This window comes from Parasteatoda tepidariorum, chromosome 9, assembly GCF_982258835.1.
Source record: "Parasteatoda tepidariorum strain Cologne lab strain chromosome 9, Ptep-v5.0, whole genome shotgun sequence".
NCBI lineage: Eukaryota > Metazoa > Arthropoda > Arachnida > Araneae > Theridiidae > Parasteatoda > Parasteatoda tepidariorum.
Window position 1 is genome coordinate 94494392 of NC_141763.1, and position 20379 is coordinate 94514770.

Consider the following 20379-nt stretch of genomic DNA (forward strand, 5'->3'; position numbering starts at 1 on the left):
GTTTACTACTACTTTGGAACACTGTTGAAAAGTGTGATGATGTCCAAATAAGGTGAGCACACCATCAAACCCAAAACTACACCTATTTTGCCAATGGGAAGAAAAAAAATTTCCGGATACATGCATACATTGTATATATAGTGCACAAGAAATGAACGGGCCATCCTAATAATCTAATGATTGGCTCTCAAAACTTAATCTTAATGGTTTGTAGAGGTGACCTCAAATATACTAATTATTAAATGCAGACGAAAGTTACGAAATCAGACACTAAAACGTAATTTCTCTGAATAAATATACATTTTTTTCGACGGATTCTGATTTCTGTCTCCCCCCCCCTCGATATAGGGGATAGCTGCTATCTGGGATGTATGATCCCAATAGTTTTTGTCAATAGGAAAATAGTCAAAATCTTTGGACCCTAAATGTTAATTTTATTCTTTGCGTACATCGCTATCTCTTGAGAACTTTTCAAAAAAATGTTGCACACAGTTATAAAACTTGCTTACCTGAAAACTCTATGCAAAAAATAACTTTTAGTAAATATTTATTATTTGTTTATTTTATTTCATTTGATAATGATCGAAAAAAATTTAAATTTTAAGGTATGCATTTTCTTACATTATTTCAAAGAAAGTAATTTTTCGTGACAAAATGTGAGCAAAACCGGCCGAATAATTCTTGAGAAATCGAATTTCAAAAATATGCCTTTTTAAATATTCGATATCTTGATATATGATATAATGAACGATATATATCTTGATGAACGATATAATGAAGGAATAATTCGATTAATGAAGAAAGCGTTCCCTCAAATTCTGTATTTTGCCTTGTAAAATTACATTTTTTAAAATGATTGAAAAAAAAATTGTATACCTTACAATTCAAAATTTTTTCCGACTATTATTAATTAAAAAATAATAAATATAAACTAACAGTTATTTTTGCACTGAGTTATGTTTGGAGAAACAAATCTTATAATCGTGTGCAAAGATTTTAGAGAAAAATTTACAAAATTTTTTCTTCATAATTTTGTAGTGAATCTTATTTGGCAACAAATGATGAAAGCTTTATTTGAATATCTTAAAAATGTAAAAAGTTTCAGGCGATTTTTAAAGTAGTTTTTGAACTTTTTAGACGAAAAAAAAATCCACAACGATAAGGGGTTATTCACAACTATTAAACAAGGTTTATAAAAGTTGAGGCAAGCATTGTGGAGGATCCCCCCCCCCCTAAAAGGTTATCTTTTGCATGTTTTCTTTCTCCATACCATCAAAGGTTAGGTTTCGAACGATTATTGCAAGGTATTATCTTTTCTTATAAAATATTGTCTTATATGATACAAAATAAGATTTGTGGGGAAAAAAAACCCTGATTGTTTTGAGCTTTCTTTTGAAAAGTATAAAAACTGCTTTGAAAATTGCTTGAAACATTTTTAATTTTTAAGGTATTCAAATCAAATTTTTTTTATTAGTTACCAAATACACTACAAAATTATGAAACAAACTTTTAAAATTTTTCCACTGCATCCGCAGTATAAGATAACTAGCTCAATTACTCATAACTCTCGTAGTTTTTAACGAATTTTTTTAAAATTTTAAATCGACAATTTTATGTTTAGTTTTAAATTGCTCCAGAAATTTTGTTTAATTCCACTAAATATCTGTAAAGTTATAACGAAAAAAAGTAAGGTGAAAAAATTAATTTTTTATAAAAATGTCCATATCTTCATGAATATTTACTTTAGGATTACGAAATTTTTTATAATCTTTAAAAATAACAACTTAAGTAATCGATGCAAGTTACAAGCTAATTGCCTTTTCTCTCGTAATTTATTGCAGGTTTCTCCAGCCACTGAAAGCTTTAAATTTTATTGCATTATAAAATTGCATGAACTAAACATTTCTAAATCACGAAATAATCCTTTAAGTATTTCTTGAGAAATTTAAAAAAAAATTTCATAAACTGAAAATATCTCTTCCATTATTGTATGTATTGTATGATTAAACATACAGCATGTCCATGTTGTATGTTTAATCAGAGAAAGTAAGCTTTCGTGTCTGGTTTTGTAACTTAAAATATTCTCTGTACTAATTAAGTAGCATATTTGAAGTCACCCGCTTTAATATACAACTTAGATATCTGCCAAAATTTGTGCATGCTCAGTGTGCATAAGAAAAGAATTAAAGATGACTCAGAATTCATTGAAAAAGTTATCAACAGATTTGGACAGCAAAAAAGACGATTACAATTCTTGTTTGATTAAACAATTTTTTAATTGTTATGTATCAACAATTACTTAATTATTTGTTTTTGAATAAAAATATTTTTAATAAAAAATTTTTGTAGCAAAATTGTTTTTCTGTATCTCTTTAATTGTGTTTCGTAAAAAAAAAAAAAAAAAGCCAGGGGGGTGCAAGTACACCCCTCTGCTGGCGCCTTTGAGGGCTTGGCTAGCCGAAAAATACATACAGAAAAGTAAGTTCTTAAAGTTGATTTGTTCGTTCTTTTTTGACGACATCAATTTCCGTTTCAAACAATTAATAACTCGTTTTATAGTGAAAATACATTTTCAGTTTTTGCCCAGGTTTTAAATTTGTCTTTTAATTATTACTTTAACCCCAATAACTAATAATTACCAAAATTGCGAAAATTTCGATCAAATTTTTCGATTTAATAAGAGAAAAAAGTTTTATTTCAGAATATTTTCTACTCAAAACATTATCTGAATAAATAAATGAAAAAGCAAGCACGCTTCATAGTTAGAAATTCTTTTGCAATGAATTATAGAAATTTTTTATTCTAAGCCTTTTTCTAATTTCAAAAATTCACAGTAATTTGCATCATCTAAACTTTTCTTTCTACAGCAAAGATCACACCTTATTTGACATTGTGGAATCACCAGAAAAATTTAAATAAAATCGAATTTTGTTTGAATGAATGTGTCGTTTGAATTAAAAACCATTGAAAACATTAAAAAAAACCTCCACGTTTATTTTTATTCTTTTAATTGTTATTAGGCAAGTCAATTTCAATAAATTATAATTTAGTTTCATATCGTTTATTTTTCTTGAAAAATTGCAATCCGGAAGTTAGTACATCTAATTACACTTAAGAGTTCCTTAACTGCTTAAATTTCTACTTCAATTATTTTTAGCCTTGGAAACGAAACCAGTCAGTCATAAAACGAAAAAGAATATTTCAAAACCATTTCAAAAGAAATGACATGTTGCCACATGACACGAAGCGACCAATAAGGTGAGCTTATTGTATTCCTTTCTTTCTCTATGGCAACATGCGTTCTCGAAAATAAACACACCTCGTGCTGTTGTTTTTCTTCAAGTCAAATTTAATTTTTTGTCAATCATTTTATTTCAGATATCTTTAATGAAATTTTATCACTAAAAAAGTCTTATCATATTGTTGTTGATAAAATGGAAACTATCTTATCACTGTTTAAACGTATGTGTATTGTTTTCATTTAATACAGAAACTTGAACTTTTGTTGAAGCTAAGTTTATGGAAAGAAAGTTGTAAATATATTCTTCGTTTAATTATTCGTTTTAAAAATTGCTTACCAATGGTCAGAGTTGCTGTTATCGGAGGTGGAAGCTTGGGAGTGAAAATAGTCGGTAAGTTAGATTATAAAAATAATAGCTCTGTTATAATTCCTTCTGTAATGTTTGCGTCGAATATTTATTACTTTACCTTATTACGAGGAAATCTACAAATATATGTATTTTTCAGATGTGTTCTATTATTCTATTTTAAATGGAAAAGTTTTTATAAAAGGATTTATATTATATTATTTTCAATACTCAAAAAGGGAATATTTAGTTATTGTGATCTAAGTAAAAATAATCGCCAATTAGGTCGAATGAGTTATCAATAGTTGTGAATATTGCTGGCACTTTGCAGTTTGTATATTTTACTTTTGTCCGAGAATAAAATTACTGTAGTTCTTTAACATATTATGTAAAGGAGTATAATGTAACCTATTTTCTTAATTATGAATGTCTTAATTATGTTCTTAAGAATTATTAAAATATAATCTTATTTTAGGGGGGAATTTCCGTATCCTGATCTGTGGCAGAATAATCGCCAAGTCTTGGCAGTGGCCCTCGAGAAACTAAAAAAAAACATCACATAAATAGACAAACTCGAAAGGTATAGCTCGTAGCCACCGCCAGACAAACAACTGCATATTTTTTTAATAAAAATTTGAAATCTATTTGGCGATTGTAGGCTTGACAGATCACGATACGGAAATATCCCCTATTTTATTGTGATTACTTAGCAAATCTTTTAAACACTACTACGAATATGTTGAAGTGTATTATGTGTATTGAATTAACAATTAGCTTACTAAGTTTTATAATCAAATGCTGTTAAGAATTATTACTCAAACTAACTGTTGAATAATAATATGATATATAGGTTTTAAAATTCTGTATAAAGTTTAAATTAATAATGTCAAAAAAGTAAATTTTTTTAAAGAAAATGTAGGTTTGGAAAGCTTAGCTAGGATATAAATATGCAAATCGTGTGTAAGTTTCAGAACTTAACAAATTTGTGTATAAACTATTTCTAATAATGCATAGTTAAAAATGCCATTTTAGATTATTAAATCTAGAAAAATTATCTTATTTATTAAATCTATTCAAATTCCACAGAAAAATACTTGGTTGAACATTCGACCCAAATATTTTGTACCGCTAAACGGTAGTAAATTTGGCTTGGACTGACCCCTGATATTAATTATAAAATCAAAGCTTGAATCATGATTATATTAAAAGTGTTCAGTCCCCAAGCATGCTTGGTAATCATTTTATCGATCCACTGAAGATGATGAAATGCTGAGGCAACCTTGCCCTTCCCGAGATTCGAACCCAAGACCTGTGGAGCGAGAGTGTGAAGGGCTGCCACTAGTGTATATGTGACTACTACTTTAAAATTTAGTGTATATGTGACTACTACTGTAGTCTGGTTCTATCAAGTCAGAAAATATTGCCACATATCATGTAGATACATTTTACTTTGAACCAAGAGTAAAATAACTGCAGTTCTTTAACATATTATGTTAAGGAGTAAAGTATAACATAATTTCTTAAATATGTTAAAGCATTATTAAAATATAATCTTATTTTACTGAAATTACTTAACAAATCTTTTTAACATACACACTACTACGAATATGTCCAATAGTATAATGTGTAGGGAATTTACAATTACAATTATCTTACTAAGTTTTATAATCAAATGCTGTTAATAATTATGACTGAAACATACTCTTAAGTATTATGATATTTAAGTTTAAAAATTCTGTATTAAATAATGTGAAAAAAAGTAATTCTTTTTTTTTTTTTTTTTAAAAAATACCTTGTTTAAATTTAAGCTATTCTTATAATTATAATTGCTAAACAATTGTAATGATAATTTTTAATTTTTGCCATTCAGCAATTTTCCTGGGAGAGGTTTTTTTCCGGCTGAAATGCCCTGCTTTAAATTAAATGGTTCACTCAGTGTATGGTTAATCTAATAAAAAAGGATAATTCTTAATTATCCAAATATATATATTTATTTAACTGTATTGTATGATATTCCCATAAATATTTTATCATTTAATTCATTCATAGGAGAATTAGCCTACCACGGACATGAAGTTCGGGTGTACGACCGCAGCCCTGAAGCTTTGGATCATGTTCGCCTACGAATTCAGGAAGATACGCGTCTTCTCACGGAAGATGGGGTCTTGACATCTCCTAAATTTTTAGTAAGTATGTCTTCCATAAAATGTATGAAACAGTCATTTTTATGTACGAAATGTATCTATAGGATGTCTGAAAAAGATTATGAAAATAACATTTATATATACTTTACTTTTATCTGGTTATCTTTTTTTTCTTTGTTTCTTTTCATGACAATAAATTTTGTGAAAAGTTTATAGTTTAAAATTAAATTGCTGTTCAAGCAGACTTTTGTTAAATTAAAAAAAAAAATTTTTCCACCCATTCACTAAAATACAGATTAGCTTATTCATTAATATGCTTATTTATTGAATCAAAATGATTTATGTATTTATTTGTGTTACCTAATGACTGCTCTTAAGAAAACTTTGAAATGTGTTTGACCTCTGTTCACTATTTTCCTATAGAAGATAAATGTGTTTGTTCAATATCCTTTTTTTTTTCTTTCGTACAGTTTGTTCTATAATAATTACTCTTAATATATATATTTTTTTGAATCCTTGTAAAAAATAAAGTTGAAAAAATAAAGCTTTAGAGGCTATAATTTAAAACTCTAATTGGCAAGGAGATTTTTTTTCTTGGTAATTTTTATGCTGAATATCTTAATTTTTAATATAGTATTACTATATAATTTTTTAAACACTTCTTAACTTTTTCCTTTCAATATTAAATTACTGTCAACTGTAAAAGAACCATTCATAATATTTTTATGCATTTAAAAATGTATTTCCTCTTAAACTTTTGATTTTTGTATTATGATTGCTTCCTATGGATTTAAAGCTTATCGTTTTTTTAGGGTGATGTTTATTACATGAGTAGATTGGAAGAAGCCGTAAAGTCAGCAGACTTTATTTTTGAAGCAGTGCCGGAAGACTTAGCTTTAAAACAAGATATATTTGAATGTTAGTTTCTCATCATCACTTTATATATTTGTTTACAAGCCTATCTATAAGTTGATTGTGTGAAATTATGCTGAATTGAAATTTTATTGACTTAATTGTTACTCTATTCTTACGATATTCACCATTATAAAACAATATAATTTTTTTTTTGTTGACAAAATTGATATTTCAAAAAATTAACTTTGTTTCCAATTACAACAGGGACATCACAATGTGCTAAAACTGATGCTGTAATTGTTACTAATTCTATTATATTACTGTTTAAATGTTACTAATTCTATACTTCATTGTTATTCTATTCTTATGATATTCAGCATCATAAAAAAATGAAATTTTGTTTGCCTAAATTAATATTTCCAAAGATAAACTTTGTTCTGATTTCAACAGGGACATCACAATGTGCTAAAACTGATGCTGTAATTGCTACTAATTCTATGAGTTTGAATATTGATGAAGTGAGTGAGCGAGCATCATATAAAGAGGTCAGTATTCATGATTCAATAGATATTTTTAAAATTATTTTTTTTTGTTACAAACAACAATAGAAATAAAAAGTTTAAACTATCTATATAAAAGGTTCTTAAAACTATTAAGTCTGAGGATTCTCTCTTAAATATTTTCATTATTTTTTCTGACATATCTTGGGATTTTATGTTATTAAGACTTAACTTGAGGCTCAATCATTTCATAAAACCTGTACTAAGATAAATATTGGCAAAAATGTATTGCTTGTTATTTGAATACGTACGTAGCCTTGTGCAATGGTTTTTGTGAAATCAACACCGTAATGTTGAGCGCTAAGTTGTAAAGTTAAAATTTTAAATAAATTTAAGATTAAAATCGTTTAGTACCTGATTTAAAAAAAAACTTAATTTAACAACCCTAAAGATCCTATTGCTGATACTAATGGCTGGGATATTTCTCAAATTTCATGTCAGTGTGGTCTGGGGTATATTGGATAAAGAAAACATACCCTTAAATTTTGAGTTTAAGGACGTATAAAATGTGTCTGAAATCAGGAATTTGAGTCAAGGTTTGATGTGCCCAAAATCAGGAGTTACAGTGTAGGTTTAAGTTTTCCTTCAGCTAAAATCATTCAAAACTATTCTTCATCTACAGACTTTGATTACTTGGAATCATTCCATATTTTAAATAAGTCTAATAATTTAGTTAGTGATCTTTCTAGTATCCCATTCTTTTCCAACCTTCAGAAATCTATTTTAATTTAATTTCTACATCTTACACCCTGAGGGGTCCTGTCAAACCCCTTCAAGCATGTTTCTTATCTCACTTCTTTTATTACCTTGTCCAAGCTTGCTTCCATGTCCCTACTGGTTTAACCGTTTTGCTCATTAATGTCATTCGGTGTTAAAGCACTGGGGAGGGTTCTTATTTATAGAAATGAATTTATAGTATGTCCATTTCAGTAGCCCAGTGGTTAGAGAATTGGCCTCAAGCCGAGTTCGATCTTCCACTTCGTTAAGGCCCACTGAGTGTATGTGATATACAAGCTCAGAAAATCTTAAATCGGTTCTGTAGTCAGCCGCTGAGAAGTACCATGGGTACAGGAATCTGGAGAAATTTTTTTTCCTATGTTTAAGTTGAAGAATTTGTTTTACGTATGGGTGGTGCTGCCATCTGTTTCTGGGGTTCTGAGCTAAGAAGTACTTTCATCCTTGCGATGGTCTGTCAAGTAAAAGGTGCAATTTCCCTACTTAATTCGCAAAAAGCTAATCGCTGGCGAGCTAGGTTTTCCTAAGTGTCATTAAAAACAGTAACAATTTCAGTACATTTATTCATGCTTTATTCTTATTGTTTTACATTAGTTTTAATGTATCCTTTTCATGTGCCTGGTAGCAAAAACCTTTCATAACGGCAGCAGGCACAGCTGATTATCCCTGCATCTGCAGTTTTTTTAATTTTTTTTTTTATCTCAGGTTTAAAAATTGTTTAAAAAATGATGAGAATATTCAATTACTATTTGCATCAGGTTACTTATAAAATTTGTTTAATTGACTTTAGTTTTAAGAAATAAGACATTTAAAAAGTAAGTCAATTTAATAATAATAAAATTTAAAAATAAATTTAAATTAATTTTTAAATTAAAAAAAAGCATAAATTATTCCATTTTTAAATTTCTAATATTTCATTTATTTAAGAAAGTATAAAAAATTTTGATTAAATTTTCAACTGTTTTTTTTTTTAATGATTTTTACCTACCTTATAGCAGAAAATTCTGCTATTCTGTTGAATTAAACTTAATTTTTAGTTTGGAATATTTTCTTTCGGGTAATACATAAAATAATTAAGAAGTAAACAAAGTTTTTTTATTAATTTTTTTCATCAAATTAATATTTTATTACAATAATAAAAAAAAAATAGAAAACGAGAAATATTTTGATCTAATATTGACTAGTTGTGTAGGGTGTATCACTACCACACTTACAAACTTATCATAAGGATTAAGAATTGCATTGAAACCCATGACCAGAAATGTTGTTATGCTTATAGGGATGCTTCCTATTATAAGCAGTTTCTATGTTTATCTCTTAAAAGATATTTTTATTTATCTAATTTTAATTAAATGTTTTTTTAATAATTAATGTCAAAAATGGCAATTAAATTGGTTCAGTATCTTTATTTAAAGATTTTGCTACTAATTTGACATACTAGCCAATATCTTTAAATTAGGATTAAAAATCAAATGCTGAACCAATTTAAATGTCATTTTCGACAATAATTAGAAGAAAACATAAAATTAAGATAATTTAGATTCTCAATCCTTATTATGCACCCGACTTCCCCTAGAAGTTTGTCACTGTGATAGTAATACCACCTGTATACAATCCATTCTTCTTCTTTTTTTAAAAAATTCTATTTTACTTACATATTTTATTTAACTATTTTATTGATAGTGCTGTGATCATTTTCATTGTGAGATACCCATTTCCAGTGTGCTGCATTCTAGAAATTAAAATTATTAACACTGCGAAAGTTTGGAATGTTTTCTTCTTATTTTTTTTTTCTTTGTTGAGAAAATTCATTAAAAATCATTTGCCAATTGGTACACTTCTTTGATGAAGTCTGCAGTGATACATTAATCAGTGTTCTACCTAAGAATTTTTAGAAGGGTGGCCTGCCCCTCCCCCCTTGATCCCTATAAATGCTCTCTCTCATTGACCTTTTTGTAAAAATAAGCCACCATCCCTTAAAAACACTATCTTTTTATTCATATTCCATTTTGACAAGAAATATTTCACTCTTTAAATAATAATTACACACTGATAAAATTATTTGTGTTTCTAGATTTAATTCTGATTACTATTACAAATATTTACATTCTTAAGATTATTTTCCATTGATTAAATTATTATAATTATATCTTTTTTCGTAGGTCAGTATATTCATAAATTTTTTGAGTGATTTTAAAATTGTTTTTTAAATACATACCTTTTTTTTTTAAAAAAAAAAAAGAACAATTAGCCTTAAATGTTTATTTTCTCATAATTTTCAGTTTAAATTATCAAAAAATGCTTTCACATAGTATATCAGTGAAATATTTTTCAGTGTTTCATTTTTATTTATTTTTTTTTTAAAACGTTTATGCGCAGCAATCCTCTTTAATTATTTTTATAAACTACAAATTTTCTCTTATTTTGATAATGATAGAGAGAATTATTTTTTGAAATATACACATAAAATAGTATAGGAGGGTAATTTAAAAATTGTTGATGATCAAATTCAGTTATTACATAATATTACACATTTTGATATTATACATTTTCCCTGCCCTTTTTTATTCCATCGGAGAATTCAGCATTTATAATAAGTTAATAATTGCTTATTTTTCAGCGCTGTTTAGTTGTGAGGTATCTGTTCCCAGTGTATTGCATTCCAGAAGTTGAAATAGTTTTAGGAAAAGAAACTTCTGTTTTCACTTTAGAGAAAGGTAATAATAGTTATAGGCTCTATATAATTTTTATTATATACTTTCTTATTGTCTTTTATTCTTTATTTTATGCTTGTGTAATGGAATATATTAAGGCTAATTTTATTCATGAGTTTAATTGAACTAAAGTGTTTTGTAAGCATCTCTCACAGCATCGCAAATTTCTCAACATCTTATAGGGTAAACTAACCAGTGAAGGAGCACTTAAGCTTAGCTTTCCTTTAAAAAAAATCATATAAATTTCAAAATTTGTAATTTTAGCTAAACGATGGTGTCAACATATTTGTTATTAAATATGAACACTTAATTTTCAGAATGTTTGATGCTCGTTCGGAATCCATAGGCCACACAAGTGTCTAAAAACAAGATTTTTCTTGGAATTGCAACATATAACCGCAGTTAACGTGGAAAATGTTACTTTTTTTTCATTCATGGAATGAAAAGTAAAATATGTTTGAATACATAATTTAAAAAAAAAATTTAATTTTTTTTCTCACAGTTTAACAGTTTGTTCTAAATTATGAGCTTTTATCATTGTGTAATCCGATAATGTTTCAATGTTTTTAAAATGCCACTAAACATTCAGCAATTACTTAAGTTATCGAAAAAAGAAATATCGTAAATTGTAGAAAACCTTGTGAATGTGCATTAGAATTACTTTATAATCTACATTTTATTTTTCAAGCACTTTTTTTTCTTCAAACTTTCATGCCTAGAAGACTCGATTAAAGCTGTAAAAATGATTATCCCTAAAAAATTTTATATAGCTATTATAAGTTATGTTAATTTGATTTTAGTATGAAATCCTCGAATAAACATAGCAAAAGTAACATAATCTAAATAATATCAGATAAAAAGTTCATGTATTTAAATTCTAAAAACTTAGAAAGCCATAAATAATTTATAAATCGATTCAAATTTTCTTTTCAAAGGAGATTAAAATAATTTTATTTTTGCTTTTTGGACAGAAATCAGCTTAAAAATTGTCTATTGCCTAAAACACTTCAAGATATTTTCGATTAACAATTAATTAAACCTCTCTGAGCAATCACAAAACATTATGTCAATTTTTTACAGTCAAAGCATGGTTGCCTAGCAACCTAGTAAAATTAAGCATTACTCTTTTAATTAGTCAATGGGTTATCTTAAAATATTCATTTGCTCAGGCGACTTTTTTTGGCGGTTTTCTGGACTACCGCCAAATATATAAACCTTTATTGCAACCCAATTTACGCCCCATTTTTTTAAAAAATTTTGTCTACCCCCCCTAATTCAAGTGTCTAGATTCCAAATATGTAAAAAAAAATATATGTTTATTCAGAGAAAGTGCGTTTTTGTGTCTGATTTCGTCACTTAATTAATAGTTAGCACTAATTAATTAGCATATTTGAGGTCACCCCCAAGAACCATTAAGATTGACACTTAGTTCGTGAAAATCCGATCATTAGAACGAAAGTTATTCAGGGTGATATCTTTTTTTTTGCGAACTGTACATACATAATTACTAATTAAATGCATACTAGATTGATTTTCTAATGAACTAGAAAATTTTTTTTTTTTAATTTGTAGTCTCCTTGCACTGATAAAAGATAATAACTCAAAAGGTTAATATTTTGTGAGTTAATTTCTTAGTACATAAGGAAATTTCTTTTCACTACTTTTATATTGTTTTATGCATGAAAAAAGTGTTATGAAAAATTCAACTGAAATAATGTTTAATGTGTTTTATTATCTTAAATTTACTTTACCAAGTTTTTAATAAAATGAGCTGTATTTTGTGGCTACACTAAATATTTCAGTTTCGAACCATGTTAATTCCATTGCTTAATATCAAAATACAATGCAGTAAATTCTTTGCTCTTTAGTGAGGGGCTTCTTAAGTCGAATGGGAAAAATTGCCTTCCTGAGAAGTGGACCTGAACCTTTTGTGCTCAGCCCTCAGCAACGAGAAGCTAAGAAAAATGGTACCATTTATTTTATACTCTCTTAAAATACTATTTTTTCTTCTTTCTTTCATTTTTATTAACCATATTGGCTTTTGTTGTTATTTTGTTATAAATTAATTGTTAAGTAGTTATTTTTTTACTAAAAACTGAGTTCTCCCTAGAAATAAAAAAGAGTAAGGCACCTTCCCCCTGAAAAGTGCCTACTTTGAATTTTGAAGTGGCATTCACTTAATATCGTAAATATTTATCAAAATGTGTAATATTATGTAACAAACTGAATTGTATCTGCGACAATTTTTAAATTACCCTCTCATACTATTGTATGATTATATTACGAAAGGTAATTCTCTCTTATTATCAAAATATGAGAAAAATTCGCAGTTTACCAAAATAATTAAAGGCATGCTAAAAGGCAATTTTTAAGGTTAGTTTTAGCTTCTTTTTTTTTTTGTAATTTAAGCTGAAAATTATAAAAAAATGAACATTTAAGGGTGTTTTTTTTTCTTTAAAAAAGGTATTTATTTAAAAAAACAGTTATAAAATTTAAAATCACTTAAAAGCAATCATTAATACCCCCCCCCCCCCCCTAAAAAAAGAGTTACTTATAAAAATTCAACCAGTTGAGAATTATCCTAAGGTAAATATTTATAATAGTATTCAGAATTAAACCTATAAACACAAATAATTTTACCAATGTCTAATTATTATTTAAATAGTGAATTGATTTTTTTCAAAATGGAAATTGAATAAAAAAAAAAGGCAGTATTTTTAAGGAATTGTGGCTTATTTTTGCAAAAAGGGCACATTTATTGGATAAGCACAACGAAAAGGCAAGCAGGCAAAAAACACTTAAAGATAACACTGAAACAAATTTGAAATTGTTACTTTATAACTCCTGTATTATATTTAATGGCCTATTTTCTCTGGTTTTGATGGCCTAGTTTTCTCTGTTAAAGAAAATGTTTTAGTGTTTTTTTTTTTTTTTTTTTTTTTTTTTTTTAAATTTATTTTAAGCCATAACTTCTGGAGCCATAATTTCTGGAATTAAAAATATAATTGCTTTAGCACCATTGTTTAGCACATTGTTCACATTTACTTTATATACCTGTTGCATTCAAGTCTCTCTTTATACTGTATAAATGACACATATTTTCAAACTGTTGTATATGTTTTTACTGTTAGATTTCCTGAGAACTATTAAAGAAAATAAGGGTTGTCCGGCCAAACTGTGTAGAAGAGTTCCCAATCTCACAGATAAACCAATCCTTAATAAAGCTGTGGAAGTGGACATAGGTAAATAATTATTTGGATTTAACTTATTTAATATGTTTATGATGTAATAGAACATTTTTGCAACTTTTATTCAACACAATTTTGTAATTAAAAAAAAATGCTTCATGATCTCGCCTGTATCTAGGGGTTGCAGGTGGGATACCTAATAATAAAATCCAATATGTCATAATTGAAAATTTTTACTTTATATTTGTTTATATATTTGTTATATTATCTATGTTAGTTTATTGAAAATGAATATGAATAAGTATATTAATAAGTGTATCTATATGTTTAAAATCAGGAGAAAATATTGAACTGATTTGAGTATTCATATCTGAAAAATAAATTGCATGATACAATCCAGTTTCTCTCCTATAGAGATCTCGTTTCATTGGTTGTTATTAGCAGAAAATTTATAAAAATTATAACGGCGTTAGCCTGTGAAATATTTTTATCCCTAATTTAAAGGTATTTACCTGTGGTGTTTATCGTCCTTTCCTTATATTCTCTGCTTTTATCATTATTTTGATTATTATTCTTAATTTTAGGCTTAAAAACAAAAGCAGAATTTATTTGTTATGAAATAATCTTGTGGTATAAATATGTGAATAAATTAATACATAATTATAGGACATTATTATCATTTAACTTTTTATCTACTTCTTTGATTAAAAAAAAAAGGTTTCACTAGTTTCTTATGGTAACCAAAAATTAAGCTGGGATTTAAAAAACAAAGTGCAGCAGAGTGAAAAGATAAGGCTTAAATATTATCCCAATGGAATCGTTAATTAAATCTGTGTTATATCTTTCGATAAACAGCCTGTTTCATCTAATTAAACCTATTCATGAAAGATTGAAGAGGTTTTATTATATTAACACAGATTCGGTTAGCGATTCCATTGGGATAAAATTTAGACCTTATATTTTTACTCAGTTGCACTTTGTTGTTTAAATCCAAGTTTAATTTTCAATTACCATAAAAACTAATAAAATGTTTTCATTGTTATCATTATAAATTTATAAATGTTGGTAAAAGAATAACAGCAGAGAAATACCATGCAGAAACTGAAAACATGCATCAAAAATTATGTCCACAAGTTTCATTGATCACAGCAAACACATTGGCTCAATTCAAATACGTGGTTCATCACATTCACCGGACATATCTCCAGCTGATTATCACTTTTTTAAACATTTTGCCAAATTTCTCTGTGATAAAAAGTTTACCAATCTGGAACAGATCTAAAATAACTTTTAATCTCGGATTGACACCATCGAGTCAAATTTTTATGAAAATTGTGTCCAAAAACTAGTACTACATTATCAAAAATGTGTTGATTATGATGGTTTTCAATTAGATTAATAAAATAGTTTTTTAAAAAAAGTTGTGCTTATTTAAATTTACAATAAAAAATACCCACATTTCATTCGTTACTACTTAATAGTTAAAGAGTTACAACATGCTTGTAACGATCCTAGATTGGCCGAGATCTAAAATTTACTTAATAGAAACGTAACAAAAATTTCCTCATACATTTGGGTGTCCACTTAAATCGAAAAAGGATTCTATTTTCCCTTGTTGACGTAGGAAAAATTTTCGAACACCATTTCTTAATTTGTTACTTGTTGAATTTTTTTGTTTCATTTTATTTGTTGAAATGTGAACCTTGTCACCAATTTATAAATACTAGGGTTATGAGTAATTTTAAGTTATAACAGTTTCTATGAAATTTAAAACTTTAGTTATAAAGAATTGTTGAAATCTATTAGAAAAGTTTAGTTTCCTCTGATTTGAAGATTATACAATGTGCTATGTTTTAGTATAATGTCATTGTAATTTTTACAGTAAAAGTACTTTATTTATGTTACACTAGAATTGCACAAAGAGCTACAGATATTTCTACTTTTGGCAACTCCTTTCCAATTTTTTGCTGCTAAGATATTTTCCAATCCATCTTTGATGGGGTGTTTTTCTAGGTCTTTTTCCCATGTGTTTAGCTAAAAAAGTTTTAGCATTCTGGGAGCGTGGCATGAGTCTCTGTATTTTTATCATTTTAACAGCAATGAGTTATTTAAATATTTTTCAGTTATTTAGTTTTGAAATTGATTTTTACTTAGATTTGAAGTTTTATTTTTAGAAATTTCCACCGGTGAATGTTGACAATCACAGGAATATATACTAGGTCCGAAATATATACTAGGTCTAGCTAAGTGCCACTGCCAGTTATGCCCTAGATCAATGTTTTTTTTAAGGTTCAGTGCCACTGCCCAGTATACATTTGCCTGGTTTGCCTTACATCAATGTTTTTTTAAAGTTCAGTGCAATTGTCCGTTATGCCCTACATGAATGTTTCTTGTTTCTTTGGGTTTGAGTGCCACTGCTCAGTTTGCATTTAACTGGTACTCTGAACACCAGGTGTTTCTCATAATCTATTCTCAGCAGGCATTAAAATATCGAATAAACATAATAATATTAATGAATAAATTAATATCAAATCGGATGTAACAAATATTTTGAACATTCACCAAAGCCACTGTGATTGTTAACGTTCACCGGTAAAAGTTGACATTCTCATATGTATATATAGTTTGATAAAAGTCAAAAAGCTTTCATAGTTAGTACCCATCCATTCGATTATAAGAGTTTTTTTTTAATATTTAGATTAGTGTTTTTTATTTCATGATTTAATTTTAATCTGCTCTAATTTCTTTTTCCAGAAGAGTATTCAAGCCGTGAAAAAGATTGTGTTGTTTGCATGGATGAAGAGAGAAACTGTGTTTTGCATCCTTGCCACCACATGTGCACGTGCACAACCTGTGGTCGCCTGCTTCTGAAGCGCCAAGATGCTTGCCCTATTTGTCGGAAACACATCTCCTCCATATTCCGCGTCTATCATTCATAAGTTTCAAGTGAGTAAAGTTGAAGTAGTTAAATATTATTTTAAATTATTAATGTGTAGTTAATGATGATTTCCTTCATATATCAAAGGGTAACCCAAGATTGAATAGAGTTAGCATGTCTTATATATTAGTGAATTGGTGTTTAATAAACATAGTGGTAGTTACACCACAAATATATATGATTCCATTATAGGCGTTATTTATTTCCTAACTTTTAAAATTTAATTCTTTCGTAAATTTATTTTTTTAATCCTATTAAAATTTAATTAAATCAATTATTTAATATTTATCACATTTTATAAATAGCAAATATAAAAACTTTTTCTTTTTTTTAAACAATCAATCTTATGACTATTAATAACGTGAGGTTACCTTCAATTTTTACGATATTATCTACCGATAGCTCACAAATTTTTAATTTTTTCCCATGCATCTTTGGTAATTAGAATTTCTTGTCGTTAGGACTGGAGGGATTTTTGGGAGTCTCATGGCCCCTTAGTCTGGCCGTTAAAAAAAAGTGTTACAAAACAGGGCTCACACGGGTCAGGGAGGTAAGAGAAAACCTGGATTTGCCATGGAATTTTATTTATAATCTAAAAAGCAGGGAATAGTTAAGTATAGCTAGAATTTTTTACAAAAACCTGGGAAATTCTCTCATTATAGCTGGAAAATGAACAGTCTTAAAATTGTCAATTATTGAGATAGAGTTAAACAATTCTGACATCTGTTACAATTATTTGCTGTAAAAATATCACATTATAGTGAAGCTTGCTTGTTTCCATCCTCATTCAATGATATTTTTTTTGCTCACAAAATCTAATATTTGACACAACAAATAAAAAAAAAAATCATTTCTGATGAAAAATTTTGTGATATAGCTTAAATATGGTCTTGATTTTCGCTGAAATTTTCCTGATATACCTGGAAAAGGCATATCAGAAACCTGCAAAATTTTTATAAAAATAGATGCTTAAAGAAAAACTGTCTCGATAAATGGTTTCATATTTTATTTTGTTAACATAAAATTTTTTGTGAAATTATAAATGTGCCCGTGTTTGTTAATTTTAAAAATGCTTTGTATTAGAAGGATGATCTTGTTTGATTATTGTACAGAATTTGCACCATAACTATCTAGCTTGATAATATGGAATCAATTAATATTTTAAATGGAGTGATTTTTCTAAAGTTATTATTTACGGATAAAAGCAAGAATTTTAAAATTTGTTAATCTTAGATCCATTGTTAATCTTTTTTGAAAGGGTATGCGATCAGCTGTTGACCAAGTAGCAGGGCTCATTGTGATCCGGAAAAAATCCGGATTTTTCGCTAACTGTGATCTGGAAGTTTCCGGAGATCGAGGGTTCAGACGTTTAAAAAAAACATTGATCACAAAAGTTTGCGGAAATCAAATTTTCAAAGGTGGAACTTAAAAACATAGTTTATTTTATTTGTAAGAGAGAGCCAGATACTTTATAATCTTATATTTAAGATTAATATTCATCAGTAAATAGTTATTATAATCATAAACTCAAGAAAAAAAGACATATGTAAATTTCAATTACTTCTCCAGGTCGACATAGGTATTTGTAAATGGTATAGGTATGTTTAAAATTTTAAATATATTTTAAGTAAACTAAGAAATATTGAGAAAAGGAAAAAAAACTTGTTTAAATTTTTTTCGATTTAAACTTCTTTTTTTTACTCAAGAAATTTTCCGGAATTTTGACTTGAGCTCACAATTGCCCCTGAAGTATTATCAGTTTTAAAAGTATTATCAGCTTTTATCTAAGTTTAAAAAATCTCTTGAAAATGAGATCCATTGTCAGGGGTCATCGAATATGTTCCTAATAATAAATACCTTGTTTTAAATTTTAGTTTTTTAGCCTGTTATTCCTAATTTTTTTTATGAGTTTAGAACATCCCATTTTCTATGAATACAAATGAAGGTTTTGAAATAATCATATTGTGTAACAACTAAATACAACGCGATTTCAATGAAAATTAAAATCATTTGTGATTTAATTTTTCTTTTTAATATTTAAAAAAATACTCTTGTGCTTATAAGTTATCTGGGCTCATAAAAATTTGTAAAAATTGATAATTATATGTGGATTCCAATTATTTTCATTTGAATGTAAAAATTATGTCGAATTGATGATTTTGTTTTTAAAAAAATTTGATTACTTCTGTAGTATTTAATATATGTCTGTTAAAAAGATCAGTTAATTTGTTGCCACACAATGGTTTGGTTTAAAATTATTGCTTTACTTAAAAAAGCTTAAAGAAAGAGTTTTGAAAAATCATTAAATTTACTACAGCACATCAAAATGTCAGATGATTTGACCAATGGCCGATTTCAATAGGTTTCGGTGGTGATTTATTTCTTTAAGGTAATTTTCTTAAGATTTCTGTTAAACTTATTTGAGCTATTTGCTATAACATTTTAATAATTTACTTATTGCTTAGTGAGATTTTGAAACTAAATTTTTTCTGTAATATTTTTATAAACATTCACTAATTTTTATTATATTGAATTTCAGTTAATGGGAATGATTGAATGTAAGAGGAGCAATTCTATTTTATGATGGAGATGCTTATAAAATAAAGAAAAAATTAAGGGAAAATTTACATGACATATTGTAAATAAACTCTGTAAATGCTATCTTAGAATCTCGTTACATTTTATACAAGTAATTCAATGTTAATGTGTATTTTTTCTCAAATTATTATTCAACATTTTTTTATTGAATTTGTTTATTTAGCTTTATCATTTTAAAGTCATCACTTTATTTTACTGTTGAAATTAGCATTTTCATTGTTGTACTATTTTATAGTAGTTTTAATTTGTGATATATTAATCATATGCGTGCAATTCACCATGTAAATAAAAAAAAAGAAATTTCAAATTTTTTCATTGATGTGAAAGGTTATTTCAATTTAATCATACAAAAAAAAACTTCTATTACAATTGTGACCAAACTTTTTTTAAAAAGAAATATGAGGGAAAATTCGAAAACCTAGACTTAAACTAGAAATATCAGATTATTAAAAAAGAATCCTGAAATTAAGAAATCTTATTTTGTAAATTAATAAACCTAATGCATTTAAATTTTCTACAGAAATATTATATTTTATAACCGCCGTTGAACACCCGATCTAATTTTTGAGTTTATAACTACTAATGTTCAATTATGTAGCCTTGTAATTTTGAACCCAATCCAGAAGACAGGGGAGGGAACTCCTGGATCAAGTATTGTGTGAAGTTTTCCATCATGGAGGACTTTTCACTGGAACTAACCCGCATTTGCGTTACATGGAGAGGAAGACCATGAGAACCTCCCCATATAGCTTGACGGCAAGGGGACTCTAACCCATAATCTGTCTACCATTGAGGATATTTCACATCAGCACTCTGCAGTCAGGTGCAGAATTCACCAACCATCCCTGGGATTCGAACCCGGTTCACCTCATTGGAAGGCAAACGCTCTGTCTCCTGAGCCATCACGGCTCTATACTAATATATTAAGATATATAAAATAAGATTCCAGTGCCTTAACAACTGAGCCATCACTGCTCACAAAACAAATCACTTTTCTTAATATTTTTTTATACCAAAATATTAAGAAAAATGCTTTGTGTTATGAGCTGTGGTAGCTCAG

The 20379-nt window shown here is 27.6% G+C and overlaps 1 protein-coding gene across 1 annotated transcript; it reads left to right on the forward strand.

Annotated features, from left to right (window-relative positions):
• Positions 1-3219: 3219 nt before the first annotated feature.
• LOC107442138 (uncharacterized) lies at positions 3220-19626 on the forward strand. The gene is made up of 9 exons (XM_043047814.3): positions 3220-3632; positions 5637-5773; positions 6544-6649; positions 7037-7131; positions 10502-10598; positions 12464-12562; positions 13727-13837; positions 16538-16729; positions 19261-19626. The coding sequence occupies exons 1-8, from the start codon at positions 3581-3583 to the stop codon at positions 16720-16722; spliced, it is 882 nt and encodes a 293-aa protein (XP_042903748.1). The 5' UTR covers positions 3220-3580; the 3' UTR covers positions 16723-16729; positions 19261-19626.
• Positions 19627-20379: the final 753 nt, after the last annotated feature.

Excerpts from the sequence above, each read along its gene's own strand:
- LOC107442138 (XM_043047814.3), top strand. The coding sequence starts at position 3,581 with ATGGTCAGAGTTGCTGTTATCGGAGGTGGAAGCTTGGGAGTGAAAATA. Across the intron at positions 10,599-12,463 it reads TGTTTTCACTTTAGAGAAAG|TGAGGGGCTTCTTAAGTCGA; the intron begins GTAATAATAGTT and ends TTTGCTCTTTAG. Across the intron at positions 12,563-13,726 it reads ACGAGAAGCTAAGAAAAATG|ATTTCCTGAGAACTATTAAA; the intron begins GTACCATTTATT and ends TTTTACTGTTAG.